Source organism: Schistocerca nitens, chromosome 2 (assembly GCF_023898315.1).
Source record: "Schistocerca nitens isolate TAMUIC-IGC-003100 chromosome 2, iqSchNite1.1, whole genome shotgun sequence".
Classification (NCBI taxonomy): Eukaryota; Metazoa; Arthropoda; class Insecta; order Orthoptera; family Acrididae; genus Schistocerca; species Schistocerca nitens.
Window position 1 is genome coordinate 84,707,709 of NC_064615.1, and position 19,365 is coordinate 84,727,073.

The 19,365-nt window shown below is 40.2% G+C and overlaps 1 protein-coding gene across 1 annotated transcript in view; it reads right to left on the reverse strand.

Moving 5' to 3' along the window:
• LOC126235761 (nuclear protein localization protein 4 homolog) overlaps positions 1 to 19,365 on the reverse strand; it is a 267,142-nt gene that overhangs the window by 118,767 nt on the left and 129,010 nt on the right. The window contains exon 6 of the mRNA XM_049944557.1: positions 16,309 to 16,629. Within this exon, the coding sequence (XP_049800514.1) occupies positions 16,309 to 16,629 (321 nt within the window). The remainder of the gene's footprint in view (positions 1 to 16,308; positions 16,630 to 19,365) is intronic.

A 19,365-nucleotide genomic window follows, 5' to 3' on the forward strand; every position in this document is an offset into this window, starting at 1 on the left:
GAAGAAACCAATATAATCGATAAATGAGAGCCTCAATCTGCAATCTCATTGGAGATGGGGAAATATACACTGATTGGCCAGAACATTATGACCAGTGACCTACTACCGATATAAACCTGTCCAGGCAATAGCAGTATCACCTGATGAGGAATGACTGCTAGTCAGACACAGGCTCAGTGCATGTAGTATCAGTGAGCATGCTGTCAGTATGTAGAATGGGAAAGGCACCTGAACTTTCGGAGTCTGACCGAGGGCAGATTGCGATGACTTGGAGGCTCAACATGAGCATTTCGAAAACTGTACGACTTGTCGAGTGTCTGAGGAGAGCTGTGGTGAGTGTCTTCAGCATGTGGTGAAACCACATCCAGATGTCGTGGCGTTGGGCGGCCACGCCTCATTACACAGTCAGGAACGGATTGATATCCACGTGTCCACGTGGCGCTGCGAGGGCACGTGAGCTAGCGTGGCGAAATAGTGCCATGCCGACAACACTCTGCTGCAACAAGCACACTGCCTGTCAGTGAGGCTGACACTGCTAGATGCTGTGGAATCGATGTGTAACTCCACGGTAAGCAGCCCAGACCATACAAGGAAAATATCTCTGTTTTGATAAGAGCCGTTTATCCACAACCTCCTGCCTGCATGGCCTGCTGGTGTGCAAAGGAAACTACTACCAGGAAGATACAAAATCCCTTCCCTCTTCAAAAGAGATTGTATTGCCATCTCAAAGATGCTTCACAGGGGGAGGCCACCCACTGCTACCACTGACTGTCCAGGGAACTGGAATGATATACAATAGTCATCAAGCAGGAAATGTGCCTGGGAATTAGCATGAAAAATACGATAACGAAACCTTGAATTCCATGTGTTTGAAATGAATAAAAACATGATGCACATACAGGACACCGGAAAACAAGTAGTAAAACTGCTGAGCAACTGGCTGTAGGACTTTTGATACAGGAGAATAGTACTGAAATGTTGCAAAGCTCAGCACCAGGCACATGGAAACACAGAAATCAACCACTTATTAACACAGGAAAACAATCCCAACAAAACAAGCATGCCACACCTGCGTAGGGGAACTACGACGCATCCATCACAGGAGGTGAAGGGGCATGACCAAGCATCTGTGGGGCTTGTGGTGAAATTTCCATGAAGGCGCAACGCACTACCCAGAAAAACACACAACGGGTTCAGCGGCTCTAGCGAAAATGATGAAACTGTCAACTGGGCTTGTAACAAAAATAATAGGAGTGGGTGCAGCAACATTAGCAAGAGTGACTGGTCTGGCCGCAAGGATGGCAATGGCGGCAAGAGGACCAGCTGCAGCAGGATCAGAGTGAACATAATGACAATACAGCTGGTGTCAGCATTGATACAGCTGGTGATGTCACGAAGGCCAGCTGGAACAGGGGCAATGCCAAGAATATTGATGAATGGATGGATACTGCCATGCCTTGCAACAACTGGAGGGCCAAACAGAAACAGACAGGCGAAAGACAGACTTAAAACTGAATTGAAGTCATCACAGATAGATGTGGTTGTAATGGGAAGCCCCCCTAGACAGGGTCACTGGTGGCAGGACAGATGACATGGCTGGCAGTGGTGTTGACAGGATAGTTGACGACACATACGCAGGCTGGGACAGGAACGATGACAGACAAACTGACAATAAGACCAAAATAGTCACAGAAAGACTTGGCAACGATGGGAGGGCTTCTCATGACAGGGATGACGCCGACAGGGCTGATGCTGAGAGGAAGGCTGGCCATATAATGGCCAGTGCCCATAGGACCAACACCAATGACGAGAGAGGCAGCATACAATGGCGTTGCAGGAAAGGGATGGGTTAAGAGTGGTGGTACTGCTGCTGTAGAACTCTGACAGCAAGGTGTGGAGTGCCACATGGCATGACAACAACACTGTAAACTATCTGACTGAAGGGGGCTAAGCTTGCCAGTCACACAAACTTGGATGTCCTGTCTGGTCTCTGTTCATGAACAAGTTCACTCGAACACTGTGGATAGATGGATGTCCTGTCTGGCCTCAGTTCATAAACAAGCTCATTCAAACACTGTGAAAAGACTGTCTAACCTTAACCAATGGCATGGGAGGTGCAATGTTCAGCCAGAGGTGACTGTAAAATGTAAACTTTCATGGATGAAATTGTCACGATTAATAAAATGTTCCAGGCTATTATGCCACGGTTGAATAGATTTCACTTTAAAACTCAATGTTTCATCCCCATCTGCAGAGGACATTTTCAAGGGGGGATTGTAGCTTTGTTGAATGCCCGATTCACACCCTGGCTCATTACTGACTACAGCAAAATTTCATTTCTGTGTAGTGGCTTGACGACACACGTTTTGAATATGTGAATGCAATTGGCCATTGTCGACTGCCGTCATCATCTACTGGTATCGTCCCATCATGGAAAACTGGTACACATCTATTGGTGGTGTCTAAGTAACACACACAAATAAGAACTTATCAAGCTGAAACTACAAATCCATAAATTATCGTCAGACTGTAAAAAGTTATCTGAAACTGCCTCGGTGTCTATTGTTATATAGGAATATTCAGTTACCTAATTAATATTTCATTATTATACAGGGTATCAGCATAAACAGTTAATATTTGGCGTATTGAACACGTTGAACAAGCACACTGATGGTCAACCGATATTCGGTATGCATTTTCTAGAGTTAAGAATGGTTTCAATACTTGATTTAATTAGTGGATAATAACTTCATCGGTCAATAGCATGTACATGGAGTAACCAGAATGACAATCACCAAGTCACTACCTCATTATAGAATATAGATGCTACCACATAATCCTTCAATATGACCGACTATGGTCAATATTATGTGTGTATGATAGCAGTGATTCCATCACCTAGTCATACACAACTTTTTATTAACATAATTAGTGGCAGTCATATCCATATAAGTATCACGGGAGGGTAACGTCACCTTGCCACAATCTACTGGATGCGAAGTTTTGGTTCAGACTAGCCAGATCAGTTTGAATTGATCTTACTCAATGACGTTTAAAGATGTCCTTTGAAGCATTTTTTGCCAAATCACATGATAATTTAACCATTTTCCCGTCATCCTCCCATAGTTTAGACTAGTTCTTTAAGTACATATTCACCTCTGTTTGTCAATAGTTTTAAGTGTGTTGACTGGAGCGATATTCGCCAAGTCACACTTTAGCTTTAAATATAATTCCGCTGTCATTCCCTAAATTCAATGGCAGTGGTCACCAGGCCTGAATTATGATGGCAGTGTTCCACTCACTGTTTTTACACTATGAGTGTGGATTGCCTCCATTAAGTCAAACTGAGTACCCCATTGCTGCCACATTATCTCCTACTTTAGTGTTTTCTGTAACTCATAACCATAACTTCGTCATGAAGATCAATCAGGCACGTGCATTAGTTTATTTTGACTTGATTCCAAACCATTTCAGGTCAAATATACTAATCTTGAATAATGAACATCTATTTTATATGTAGACTTGTTCACAAGTTCATTCATGACCAATTGTGTGCTAAGTCAATAGGATGATCATACGTTGTAACCATAGCTAAGCAAATGCTTAACATTTACTTTTCAAAAAAAAATTTTTTTAGACCTAGTCATAATAATGACAATGTTGGCTTTATATTATCCTTCCCACTCCTAAATTCTTTTTAGGTGATTAAACTTCGTGCTTAAGCACAAAATTTTCCTAGACAGGCCATACGTTGTAAGCACATGATGTCTTCCTCATATCATGAGAAATAAATACTTCATAAATGTTTAAGACAGTCAATCTAAGTACGTTCTGCACAGGATAACATATATGCCCTTTTCCTCACCTGTACCTTTCTTTTATTTCACTTTACTAGTAAATTCAAGGTCAGGAGTTAGGTTCGCGTCTTGTCCCAACAAGTAACCATCACAGCTGATATTCTGCACAGGTTTGCAGCCAGCTCATGTCGTTGTCCAGGCACAATATTTCGGCGGACCAGCTGGCCGCCATCTTCAGGTGAGTTAATGCTCGTGCATTGCCTCACCAGAACTGATGTGGCAGACAGTCTTGAAAAAATTTCCAAATGCAAATTATATAAATCTTTGAATACAAAATCCAATTGTCGCCACGTAAAATGAATACATTCCCGTACCAATGTAAGACTGGCCCACTTCTTGATTTTATTGGGCGCTTTTGTGTCAATATAATGATTAATTCTGGCAAATTTAGAGATAATACCCTCATCCCGACATCTCAATAAAAACACAAGTGCACTCTGAAACTTCCCTTTCTTGTGTCTACACGACAACATGATCCGGCTGCAAACCCGGGAAGAATACCAGCAGTTATTACACCAGGAAAGTCTACGAAATCACATCCAAAGCCTCTACAGGGAGGAGATGGTGAGTCTTGTTAGAAAGTTGGATAATTTTCGCAAGAAGAAAGGGAAGTTACTGAGTGCACTTGTGTTTTTATTGAGATGTCAGGATGAGGGGATAATCCCTAAATTTGCCAGAATTAATCATTATGTTGACACAAAATTGGCCAATAAAATCAAGAAGTGGTACAGTCTTGCATTGGTATAGGAACGTATTCGTTTTACACGGTGACAATTGGATTTTATATTCAAAGATTCATATTATTTGCATTTGGAAATTTTTTCAAGACTGTCTGCCACATCGTGGGAATGGGTGGATAGCGCTTCATGGGCTTTTTCGGACTCCGTGCAGAAAATTGCTACTAGTAAACAGTCATCTAAGTTCCAACGTCTCTGTGTTTCTCCTGTTATGTCTGGTGACGACACCCGCCAACGGGTGGTTATTAATCTTATGAATCAGGGATTTGATGATGCAACATTATCTGTTTTGGAAAAAGGTTTAAATTTTGCACCTACTCCTAAGAGGACTCCTATTACGGATTTTATTTGTGCTGTAGAACAAGCTGTGGCCCACCTTCCTGAGAACAAGGCAAAAGAGATCAGGCAGGAGGCTGCCTATAAACTTCGTCGAGTTCCTGCTCCATGGAATAATATTCCATCTTGTGAAAGGGCTGCTATTTGGTCTCAGAGAAAATCGGGATCTAATAATTCTTCCGGCTGATAAATGTAATGCCACAGTTATTCTCTCACGTGAGGATTAAGTTGCCAAAACGGATCTTTTGTTAGAGGACTCGGCCTATCGGAAAATCAAAAATGATCCCACGTATTATATAAAATGGAAGACTCTCTCACTTTTAAAGAAGAGCTCCTTACCTAGTGATGTCATCAAGAAACTCCATCCTAGTACGGTGGTTCCTCCAAGATTGTATGGTTTACCCAAGATTCACAAGAGTGGTATATCTCTGCGTCCTATTATCAGCAACTTGGGTGCCCCTACCTATAATTTGGCCAAATATTTACCTTCAGTCCTCAGGCCATATGTGGGAAAATGTGAACATCACATATCAAATTCATCAGACTTTATTTGATGATTAAAATCTTTGTACTGTGGTCCTTCTGACTTGCTCGTCAGCTTTGATGTTATTTCTCTCTTTACTCGGGTTCCTCTTGAAGAGTCCCTGTTACTAATCGGTGAGAAATTAGATGAAGAAACCATCAAGTTGTTTTGTCATGTGTTCAATTCAACGTATTTTCTTTTGAATGATGTACATTTTGAGCAAACTGACGGAGTGGCTATGGGGAGTCCACTCTCCCCCATAGTTGCCAACCTTCCTATGGAAGACTTTGAGGACATGGCACTCAAAACTTCGTTTCTTAAACCAAAGTGTTTTTTGTGATACGTTGATGACATTTTTATGGTTTGGCCACATGGAATTGATGCTTTGAATCACTTTTTAGATCATTTTAATTGTCTACATCTGCGTATTCAATTTACTATGGAAATTGAAAGTGATGGTAAACTTCCATTTCTTGATGTTTTATTTCAAAGAAAGGACTATGGGACTTTTGGACACAGTGTGTATCGGAAGCCTGCACATACTGACCGCTATCTTCATACGACCAGCTGTCATCCACTACACCAACGTAGTGAAGTTTTGCGGTCTCTGGTGAAAAGTGCTTATGCTACTTCTGACGAGGAACATTTGAAAGAAGAACTTGATCATTTGAAGATTGCTTTTAAACAGAATGGATATATGGAACAACAAATATGCTGTGCTTTTCAGTTTGGTCCATCACGCGAGCCAATAGAGGATACTTTTGAAGCTGTTGCTTATTTACCCTTTGTGGGAAGAATATCATCCAAAATTTCAAGAATTTTTTAAAAAAAAAAAAAAAAAAAAAAAAAAAAAAAAGATATTAAAAGTGTTTTTATGCCGATGGCCAAGACTAGAGCCCTTCTTGGTTCAGTCAAAGATAATTTGGGCTAGAGGAAGCCCGGGGTTTATAAAATTCTGTGTCACTGTGGAAAGGAGTACATTGGTCAAACCTTTCAAACTATTCAGGACCCGTGTATCAAACATCATCGACACACTCAGTTGTTCCAGCCTGAGAAGTCGGCAGTGGCAGAACATTGCCTTGACGAAGGACACAGGATGATGTATGACAAGACACAATTTATCTCTCCTGCTTCTTGCTATTGGGAATGTGTTATTAAAGAATCCATTGAAATTAGATTATCAAGTAATATTATTAACAGGGATAAAGGTTTTCCTCTAAGTAATATATGGAATCTGCTTTTGTCCGACATTAAACAATAACGGTTTTCTTTTCGATCATTCGATTCTTCTAACTAGTGCTGTTGCGATTTATCACTTCTGCCATCTTCTCCCACCAGCACGCTGCGTGTCTACTTGCCGCCAGGAGGCGCTGCCCATCATCTCGTGCATGCACGGTGCTCTGTTCATTGGTGTATAAAGGTTTCTGTTGTTGTGGCTGGAATTCAGTTCCGGCGAGGCAGTGCACGAGCATTAACTCACCTGAAGATGGCGGCCAGCTGGTCCACCAAAATATTGTGTCTGGATGACGACATGATCCGGCTGCAAACCCGTGAGGAATATCAGCAGTTATTACACTGGGAAAGTCTACAAAATCAGTACCCATCACAGTTTATGCGCAGGCGCAAGGTATTGTGTCCGCCTAGGCGGGCCTCATGACGCTACGGTTTGTTCCAGTACAGCACTCGTGGCTGCCACATCGTGATCGCGAAGTGGGGCCGAAGCAGTTTCAGATAAGTTTTTACAGTCTGACGATAATTTATTGATTTGTAGTTTTAGCTTGATGATGTCCGCTATGGACAAATGGTAGTTACTTTTATTCTGAAGAAGGTTGGGTTATCCCGACTGAAACCTAGGTAAATCTAGGTAAACTTTGCAACTGAGGATGTTCGTTTTTAAAATTAAAATTAACTTGGGGTAAGTCTGAATCCCTTTTTGTTCCATCTTCTTGAAAAAAATCACCAGATATCCCGATGGATGAACCATAAACCATTTCTGCTATCATAGCATTCGTGTTTTTCTGACTGAGCAACAAAGACCAAGAAAGATTACAGGTATTGTTTGAGTGCATTTCGTAGTTGCATGTGAATAGATTGCTGCTTTAAGTGTGAGATGAAATCTTTCTATTGTTCCATTGGATTGAGGATGATATGCGGTAGTTTGAGTTCGATTACAACCACATATTTTTGATAGTGCTTGAAATAGCTCTGTAATAAATTGTCTTCCACGATCGGTTACTATTTGATGAGGTGTGCTAAATCTAATAATCCAACAATTGGATAAAGCTTGAGCTACAGCTTCTGCTTGTTTATCTCGAAGTCATATTACCTTGTGTCCAATTCATAACTCTATCGATGCATGTTAAGCAATACGTATACTTATCAGGAGGAGGCATTGGCCCTATCAAATCCAGATGAATTACTTTAAAACATTCATCAGTGTCAGAAAAGTGTCGTATTGGTGAATGCACATCATGATACCTCGTTTTTTTGTAAAGCATTACATGCTCATGACCAATTTGCAAAGCACTTTTTCATATTCATCCAGACACATCTTGATGTAACCATTTTTACAGTTGTCTTGACACCTGGATGAGCCAAATTATGATAATATTGAAAAATAGCATAACGGAATTGTTCAGGAATATAAGTTTGAATACTTTGTGTCAAGACATCACACCACAATTGCTTTCCCGTCTGAGTCAAATAGTATTTTAGTTCAAGTGAAGTATTATTGCCAGATTGCAGTTGATGAAGCTCTTCATCCTTTTCTTGTGCTTGGTCTATCTCTTCATAGTTAGTGGGAACCAATTCTTCAAGCCTTCAAAAGCTATCAGCAAAAACATTTGCTTTACCAGAAATACGCCGCAAATCTGTTGTAAACAGTGAAATATATTGGAGATAACATAATTGGATTGACGTTGCTTTCTCATTCTTCTGCTTGAATGCATATGTTAGAGGGGCATGATCAGTATAAATAACAAAGTCTCTACCTTCTACCAGATATTTGAAATACTTGACAGCCATATATATACTATGTAGTTCTCTGTCATATGTGGAATACTTCTTCTGTGCCATCATGAACTTTTTTGAAAAGAATCCAATAAGTTTCTATTGTTCATCTTGCCACTGTTGCAACACAGCACCAGCTCCAAAATCTGATGCATCCACAAATAATGTGAGTTGGCTGTGCAAACCCAGAAATGTTAGAAGCATTGCATTTGCGAGATGTCCTTAACATTTTTGGAACTGAGCAATTGCTTCTTCTGTCCAGTCAATACGTCTCCTGTCATTTTTAGTTGTTCCTTTTAGGTAAGCATTCAACAAGGCTTGGTTTTCTGCAGAATGTTCTAAATGCCTACGATAAAAATTGATTATTCCTAAAAAATTTCGAAGTTCATGAACAGTTTCAGGTCACTTGTACTTCATCAGCACAGACACTTTTTCTCGATCAGGCTTCATTCCTGCAGGTGTGATTAATTGTCCTAAGAATATCAGTTCTTGCATTCCAAATACGATTTTCCAACATTTATTACCAGACCCTATTGATTCAATTGTTTAAAGAATAGATTTAGATGCTCAATATGTTGTGACTACATAGGCTGGAGGCATATAGTTTAAGACTGGATGAATTTTAAGGAATTTTAACATTAGGAGTGTGTTCCGTCCACCTTCTAAGATTAGGGCACTATTCAGCTCAGTGAAAGATGATTTGGGGCTTAGGAAACCCAGTGTATACAAAATTCAGTGTCAATGTGGGAAGGCTTACATTGGCCGTTTGATTCTCACAGTACATGGTAGGTGTGTGGAACATTGCCATCATACGAGACTACAACGGCCAGAAAAATCGGCAGTAGCAGAACACTGCTTAAATGAGGGACACAGTATGAAATTTTATGAAACTGTGGTAGTTGCCAACATTTCCAGTTTTTGGAACAGTGTCTATAAAGAGGCAATTGAAATTAGGTTGGCGGATAATTTAATCAACAGAAACAATGGGTTTCCTCTTAGCAAGACGCGGAATCCTGTATTATCTCGCATCAAAACTGAACATTTTTTGGTGCGGTCCTGAGTGCGATATATCGTAGCCAGCAGTATTCTACTAAGGGTGGCGCCACCTCCCTGTCTTAGAGGGCAGCAACCGTGATGGGCGGCACATGCGCCGTGCACTGAACAGTGGCCTATATAGGACGTCAATTTGCAACCTTGCGCCAGTTCTCAGCGGGACTCATCATCAGCAGCAGCATTCTCCTGAAGATGGCGACCAGTTGGATCACCAAAATATTGAGTCAAGTTGATTTTAGGGCCCGCCAGCAAACCCGAAGAGACTTTCAAGTGCTCAATATGTTGTTCTGGAGATTCTGATGCTATTAAAATATCATCCAGATATGGAAAGCAGAAATCCAGCTCTCTCACAACTTCGTGTGTAAACCTCTGAAATGTGCTAGGTGCATTTCGAAGTCCGAAGGGCATATAATTAAATTCATACAGACCAAAAGGAATAATAACCACAGACTTTGGTTTGTCTTCTTCGACTAACGGAATTTGATAATACACTTTTAGTAGGTCAATCTTGGAGAATATCTTCTTATTCTGCAGCATAAAATTTACGTCATCTTCTCGAGGGACTGGATACCGATCTGGGAGAGACCTGTCATTAAGATGGCGATAATCCCCACAAACTCTCCACTGACCATTCGACTTCATAACAAGGTACAGTGGACTGGCCCATTGTGATTGTGATGGACGTATAATACCACTATTCAACAGAAACTGAAATTCTTTCTTAGCTACTTGCAATTTATGTGGGTCCAACCAACGAGCTTTACTATACACCAGTGGGCAACTAGTTGTAGTGATATAATGCTGTACTTTATGCTTTAACACCTTTGGTATTATAGATGATTTTTGTTAGCTCAGGAAACTTCTCCAACAGCTTTGAATACTGACATTTTGCATAGCGTGAGCTTCCTGAATCGTTAGCATTCACAGTGGTTACCTCTGCGGAAATTTTTAACTTAATTAATGTTATCCATTAGCTTTTTATTTTTCAGATCTATGAATAAACCAAAATGATGAAGAAAATCGGCTCCCAATAATCCTTTGATACATCTGCTACTATAAATGGCCATTCAAACTTATGTTTAAGACCTAAATCAATGGTTAACAGCTTTGACCAATAAGTTTTTATTTCAGAACCGTTTGCGGCATAGAGACTAAAGTCAGAGAGTTCAAGTTTTTTAGTTTTTGACACTGGTATAACAGACAAATCTGCACTGCTATCTACCAGATAAGATCGCCCACAAGTTCTATCTTTAACAAATAATCGATATTGGCAATTTATTGTAGGAACTAGGGTAGAACATTCAGCTGCTTTTGACCCCACCCTTCCTTGTTTTACTTATTTTTCCGTGGGCAAGGTGGTACACACTTTTCAGGTTTACACTGTGAATTGATAATAACAATATTTACCATTTGTTTTGAACTGTGTTCTGTTTCTACTTCTGCTGCGCGATCAGGATCTATTTGATTCTCGGAGCGTCTTAACTTCATTTTCTAAGTCTTTAATTTTTACAAGAAGATCTTGGACTGATAAGGATGTGGAAGGAATTGATTGGGCCGAGGTAATTTGAAGCTCCTCAGCATATTGCATCACCACTATACAATTGGCCGTCTGCGCGATTTTGTCCATCGTTTGTTCCGCTTTACTGTATGATTAAATGATGATGGCGTCCTCTTGGGTAAAATATTCCGGAGGTAAAATAGTCCCCCATTCGGATCTCCGGGCGGGGACTACTCAAGAGGACGTCGTTATCAGGAGAAAGAAAACTGGCGTTCTACGGATTGGAGCGTGGAATGTCAGATCCCTTAATCGGGCAGGTAGGTTAGAAAATTTAAAAAGGGAAATGGATAGGTTAAAGTTAGATATAGTGGGAATTAGTAAAGTTCGGTGGCAGGAGGAACAAGACTTTTGGTCAGGTGATTACAGGGTTATAAATACAAAATCAAATAGGGGTAATGCAGGAGTAGGTTTAATAATGAATAAAAAAATAGGAGTACGGGTTAGCTACTACAAACAGCATAGTGAACGCATTATTGGGGACAAGATAGACACAAAGCCCATGCCTACTACAGTAGTACAAGTTTATATGCCAACTAGCTCTGCAGATGATGAAGAAATTGATGAAATGTATGACGAGATAAAAGAAATTATTCAGGTAGTGAAGGGAGACGAAAATTTAATAGTCATGGGTGACTGGAATTCGTCAGTAGGAAAAGGGAGAGAAGGAAACATAGTAGGTGAATATGGATTGGGGGGAAGAAATAAAAGAGGAAGCTGCCTTGTAGAATTTTGCACAGAGCATAACTTAATCATAGCTAACACTTGGTTCAAGAATCGTAAAAGAAGGTTGTATACCTGGAAGAATCCTGGAGATACTAAAAGGTATCAGATAAATTATATAATGGTAAGACAGAGATTTAGGAACCAGGTTTTAAATTGCAAGACATTTCCAGGGGCAGATGTGGATTCTGACCACAATCTATTGGTTATGAACTGCAGATTGAAACTGAAGAAACCGCAAAAAGGTGGGAATTTAAGGAGATGGGACCTGGATGAACTGAAAGAACCAGAGGTTGTAGAGAGTTTCAGGGAGAGCATAGGGGAACAATTGACAGGAATGGGGGAAAGAAATACAGTAGAAGAAGAATGGGTGGCCCTGAGGGATGAAGTAGTGAAGGCAGCTGAGGATCAAGTAGGTAAAAAGACGAGGGCTAATAGAAATCCTTGGGTAACAGAAGAAATATTGAATTTAATTGATGAAAGGAGAAAATATAAAAATGCAGTAAATGAAGTAAGCAAAAAGGAATACCAACGTCTCAAAAATGAGATCGACAGGAAGTGCAAAATGGCTAAGCAGGGATGGCTAGAGGACAAATGTAAGGATGTAGAGGCCTATCTCACTAGGGGTAAGATAGATACTGCCTACAGGAAAATTAAAGAGACCTTTGGAGAGAAGAGAACCACTTGTATGAATATCAAGAGCTCAGATGGCAACCCAGTTCTAAGCAAAGAAGGGAAGGCAGAAAGGTGGAAGGAGTATATAGAGGGTTTATACAAGGGCGATGTACTTGAGGACAATATTATGGAAATGGAAGAGGATGTAGATGGAGATGAAATGGGAGATAAGATACTGCGTGAAGAGTTTGACAGAGCACTGAAAGACCTGAGTCGAAACAAGGCCCCAGGAGTAGACAACATTCCATTAGTACTACTGATGGCCTTGGGAGAACCAGTCATGACAAAACTCTACCATCTGGTGAGCAAGATGTACGAGACAGGCGAAATACCCACAGACTTCAAGAAGAATATAATAATTCCAATCCCAAAGAAAGCAGGTGTTAACAGATGTGAAAATTACCTAACTATCATTTTAATAAGTCACAGCTGCAAAATACTAATGCGAATTCTTTACAGACGAATGGAAAAACTGGTAGAAGCGGACCTCGGGGAAGATCAGTTTGGATTCCGTAGAAATGTTGGAACACGTGAGGCAATACTAACCTTACGACTTATTTTAGAAGAAAGATTAAGAAAAGGCAAACCTACGTTTCTAGCATTTGTAGACTTAGAGAAAGCTTTTGACAACGTTAACTGGAATACTCTCTTTCAAATTCTGAAGGTGGCAGGGGTAAAATACAGGGAGCGAAAGGCTATTTACAATTTGTACAGAAACCAGATGGCAGTTATAAGAGTCGAGGGGCATGAAAGGGAAGCAGTGGTTGGGAAAGGAGTGAGACAGGGTTGTAGCCTCTCCCCGATGTTATTCAATCTGTATATTGAGCAAGCAGTAAAGGAAACAAAAGAAAAATTCGGAGTAGGTATTAAAATTCATGGAGAAGAAGTAAAAACTTTGAGGTTCGCCGATGACATTGTAATTCTTTCAGAGATAGCAAAGGACTTGGAAGAGCAGTTGAACGGAATGGACAGTGTCTTGAAAGGAGGATATAAGATGAACATCAACAAAAGCAAAACGAGGATAATGGAATGTAGTCAAATTGAATTGGGTGATGCTGAGGGGATTAGATTAGGAAATGAGATACTTAAAGTAGTAAAGGAGTTTTGCTATTTAGGGAGTAAAATAACTGATGATGGTCGAAGTAGAGAGGATATAAAATGTAGACCGGCAATGGCAAGGAAAGCGTTTCTGAAGAAGAGAAATTTGTTAACATCGAGTATAGATTTAAGTGTCAGGAAGTCGTTTCTGAAAGTATTTGTATGGAGTGTAGCCATGTATGGAAGTGAAACATGGACGATAACCAGTTTGGACAAGAAGAGAATAGAAGCTTTCGAAATGTGGTGCTACAGAAGAATGCTGAAGATAAGGTGGGTAGATCACGTAACTAATGAGGAGGTATTGAATAGGATTGGGGAGAATTTTGTGGCACAACTTGACTAGAAGAAGGGATCGGTTGGTAGGACATGTTTTGAGGCATCAAGGGATCACAAATTTAGCATTGGAGGGCAGCGTGGAGGGTAAAAATCGTAGAGGGAGACCAAGAGATGAATACACTAAACAGATTCAGAATGATGTAGGTTGCAGTAGGTACTGGGAGATGAAGAAGCTTGCACAGGATAGAGTAGCATGGAGAGCTGCATCAAACCAGTCTCAGGACTGAAGACCACAACAACAACAACAACAACAATAATACAAGTACTGGCAGTAACAAGCAGATACCATGAAAGGCTATACAGAGAGGCCAAAGAGATTGCAAAACACTCCAGGAATTTCAACAGAAAGGAGGAGGTTGTGAAACTGAATGACATTTGGATTCTAGTGCTGAAGAAGATGTGTACCAGTCTTTCACCATGGGATGATAGCAACAGCAGACGAGGCAGTTGACAATGGCCAATTGCGCTCGCGTATTCAAAACATGTGACACAACAATGCGCATAAGCTCACGGAAGGGGGATTTTTCTGTAGTCAATAGCGAGCCAGGGTGTGAATCGGACATTCAACAAAGCTACGATCCCCCTTGAAAATGTCCTACACAGATGGGGACAAAACATCCGGTTTTAAAGGGAAATCCATTCGAACACGGCATAATAGCCCAGCACATTTTATTAATTGTGCCAGAGGTGACTGACAGAATTAAAATGTACATATAACTGTTCCCTAACAAATCATAGTCTAAGTTCTCTGGGTATGACTCAGGGAAGAACTGACAACACCAACAAAAAATCTGCTCCTCTACTGGCAAGAAAATGAGCATGATGTTGCATACCTTTGATGCTGTAGGTCATGAAATGCAACTCCAATTGTTGATGGTACAAGACCCAGATGTCTTTCCAACCATCGAACACACAAAAAAGAGGTGCAGATGAGGGAGAAGAATGCCGAGATGCGGCTGTAGTAGCCAAAACCTGTGTGAGCCGAGTTACGCCCTGTAACAACTTCTGAAGTTGCTGCTCCTGCAAGTGAATGATTCGAGACAATAGCGCTCTTATGACAAGACAGACATTATGATACGCTTGAACAGGCAAACTGTGCATCAGAACAGCGAATGAGCAACTCAAATCTTGCAACACTGAAAACAACTTAGACCAGCAGCATGAATGAAGCTGCACAGTGGTATGCATTTTAACAAACAGCCTGAACTAAGCAGAAAAGAAAACTACTAAGAAACTTTTGAAATAGGCTGAAAATCATACCAAGGAGTGAGAATCATGAATGCAAAGAACACTGCCCTCTGGCTGAGGGAACAGAACAAGCAAAACAACACTGCCACAGCAAACCCAATTATCACATGATGAGCAATGTGAAAACAAAACTTGCTCCAGCAAGCAAACCAATAAACAGAAAAGAAAACTAATCTCACAGAACACTGAATCATGAAACCTGTGAGAGACAACAACATCAGAATGCACTTGTACCTTGTTGCCAGTTATGACAGACTAGAGGAGAGAAGTGAACAACAACAGCAATTTACATTTACTCATGGAAAAAGACTTTTAACCATTGAAGTAGCCTCGTCCTGATGAGTGATCGAAGACAATTGTAAAATAATAACTTAATTAATGAAATGAAACTAAATTATAATGTCCTTACATGAATGTCCACACAACTACATACAATAGGCGTATCTCTCCTGTGATGCTGTCTGTGATGTGCCTGCACAATAAGCCCCACAGTCATGGCAGGCGGCGAGTGAAGACCTGCACTGTTACTGGGCCAGTACTGACAGCGAGTGACGGCTGATGTGCTGCTCGTGCAGACTAGGATGAACTGGGCCGGGTCTCCTGGCATGAGGCCCTACGATAAAATGCCTGGTACTGCCAACTGGTAGCGCTGGAACTGAACTGCCGATATGGCCAGATGGAACTGCTTGTACAGCCAACTTGAGGCATAGGGCATAACTAACTTACTACAGTCAGCCCGTGGCCTAAATAGTCGAAAGTGGGTGGATACCCACATGGCGCTGCAAGAGAACGTGAACTTGCATAGGAAAATTGTGCCCTGCCGATAGCATTTTCTCCTGTGATGGGCACACTGCCTGTCAGCGAAGCTTGTGTTCCCAGACACTGTGGAGACGATGTGTAACTCTGTGGTAAACAGCCCAGATTATACAAGGAAAATATCTCTGTTTTGATGAGAGCCGTTTACCCATGTCCTCCTGGCAGAGCTGCTGCCTGCACTTCCTGTCTGGTACAAGGAGCAAACTACTACCAGTTGAATACAACATTAGATAAAGATCCAAAAATAATTCCTGAGACAGTTAATTTAAAAGTACCTTAGACATGCATAAATAATAATAATAATAATAACAATAATAATAATAAACATACTGCTTCACTTACTGTGCCTTTCTTCACATCATCTGTAACAAGATCGGTGAATATCCAACCAATACGCCTTAAGCCAAGCTGCCCAGCCAGATCATCCACATGCTTTCTGTCCTTGTCTGATTCAAGTAATGTAATACTATCTCGTGTACTTGTTTGTGGTGGTTCATATATAGCAGCCACTGTACCACGTATACCTAAAGGAACATCTCCATGAATTTCATAACGCCCATAAAGAAATCCAAGGCGTTGATGACCTGTACTGCGCCAGTAATTAATGAAACGTTCAACAAGATGGGCATTCTCAAACATGACGTTGTCCACATGGCGATACACCTGAAACCAACAATTTAAAAAAGTTACTGTAGTTCAGTAATTCGATGCTGTTTCTACTGTCATGATTAATCACAAAGAAACAAAAAAAAATAGAGAAACTTATGTGGCACAATTTGTTCAGTCTTCAGCATTGATAATACATTGACAAGTCAAATGTTATAAGTACATTTTACTGCAGCTAGAAAAATATTTCACTAGTAACAGCAATCATTATGGGGTGTTTATAAATTAGATATGCAAAAGTAACCATTAATTGTGAAAAGGGTAAATAACTTACAGAAATGTTTGATACAGCAATGAATGCAGTAATGTCAATTTTTATTCACACCTAACACGGTTGGTTTCCAACGTTCCCTCTAGGTGGCATCTGCGAAAATTATTCCAATAGTCATCATGGAGTCTTGTAATGGTGCAGAGCACACAAAGTGTTGTTAATGGTTTCATGAAACCGAATCCATTACTACAGCTCACAGACAATTCAGGATTAAATATTGCAAGCTACCACCTCAAAGACAAACTGTTATAAATTGGTAAAACTGTTTAAATGGATAACACAAGCAGTTGCCACTGTATATCAAGACTTGCTTCATAATATTTGTCACGAAACTGATTATAGAGGGGGCATTAGTCATTTTACGATAGGTACTCACATGATTATCTGTAAATAGAACTTTTAAGATCTAAAACACTCAGTGCTGTATCAAACATTTCTGTAAGTTATTTACCTTTTTCACAATTAAAGATTACTTACGTGTAATTAATTTATAAACACCCTGTATTAATTTATGTAAACAAAGTGAATTCTAATGGTGCATTGTTATTATTATTATTATTATTATTATTTTCGATTATTCCCATTTAAGAGAGCGTTTGAACTTGAATTCCTTTATGATGATTGTTTATGTTTTTTCTGAGCCCAAATTTTCTTCATGTGTTCACTGTGTTGTTTCTTTCGCTCCGCTGTCCATTTGCATCCTGTTCTCTTCTGTGTTGTGGTGTCAAATTTATGTTTTTTGATGATGTTCCTGAATTCAGTTCTATTTTCTGCATAATTTACTGTTATGTGTGCTTGTCTGAGGTCCTCTTCAACTTCTTTTATCCATTTTGTTTTTCCCCTGCCTGAGTTGATGACTTTAAGAATTCGCTTTGAAATTCTGTTTTCATTCATCCTGTGGATATGTCCGTAGAACTGCATTCTTCTTTTCCTTATTGTATCTGTAATCTTGTCTGTGTATTTATATAATTCTGATGTTGGTCTCTTCTTCCAGATTCCTTGCTCTTGTATCGGGCCAAAAATTTTCCTGAGAATTTTCCTTTCTTGTTTCTCTATTTCTTTGATTTTAGTTTGCCCACCTATTTGTGTTGTTTCAGATGCATACAGTGCCTCCGGAAGTACGACGGTGTTGTAGTGCCTCAATTTTGCGTTAATGGATATGGACTTTTTGTTATAATAGTTCCACGTGAGTTTATATGCTTTCTGTAGTTTTTTTATTCTTTCCTCATTGGCCTTTAGGTTGATCCCTGATGGCTGGATGATTTCTCCCAGGTACTTAAAATGTGGTACTTGTACAATTTTCCCATGGGTTGTCACAATAGGCAATTTGTCTTGTGGCACTCTTTCTATGTACTGGGTTTTCTCATATGAGATTTGCAGGCCGGTTCTTTGTGCAATTTCGTGTAATTTCTCTATGGCGTTAGTAGCTTCTTTTCTATTATTTGTGAGGATTGCAAGGTCATCTGCAAAAGCTAAACACTTCACATTGAATCTATTATCTTTTCTAATGCCAATTTGGATTCCTTTGACTTCTTTTTCCCATGTCCTGATAATTTTTTCAAGAATGATATTAAAGAGTAATGGTGAAAGTCCGTCACCCTGTCGCACTCCAGTTTGGATTTCAAATGGTTCCGAGATATCCCCCATAAATTTAACCTTGGAGATTGTGTCAGTTAATGTTTCCCGAATGATTGCTCTTGTCTTTCTGTCAATGCTGAATTCTTCCAGCGTCTTGCAGAGCGCTACTCTGTCTATTGAGTCGTAGGCCTTTTTAAAATCTACAAAAGTAACCACTGTGTTTCGGGTGTATTATTATTATTATTATTATTATTAGCAGTATTATTTTCTATGAGAAAGTTCGTTATCAAATTTTTTCTCTTAAGCTGAAGTTGCATTTGGATGGACAAGAATAATTACATAGCTTCAGCTAGTGGCAGAATACCTGTCTCACACAACGTGGGTAAGACCACTGAGCCAAGGAGGACCTGGTGAACTGAATGGTAGAGAAACTGTTGAGATTTTGGAGGAATACAGATAGGATGTTCTTGCTCTGGATCAAGATCATAAATATGTCATCAATTAATCTGATCCAAGTGAGGGTTGTACAATGCTGACTGGCTAGAAAGGAGACATCTAAATGACCTACTAGGAGAGACATATTGGACTGTACTAGTTAAGTGTCCTAACTGATGCCATGGATTTGCTTGTTGATTCTGAATGCAAAGACTTATCAGGAAGGAGGTGGGGGTGTGGAATCAGTTAAGGTTTGAGCCGGTACGATTTATTAGCAGAAAGACTGTGGCCAACAGGTTCATAGTGGCATTAACAATGACAAGCAGATGCCTTGTGGCAATGGAACACGCACTGTGAAGAGACAATGGAAGCAATGATTCATGTGTTTGATGTAAGAGGGTAGACTGTGGGCAATGGATTGCAGTTGTTGGTCAAGAAGTGCCCAAAGT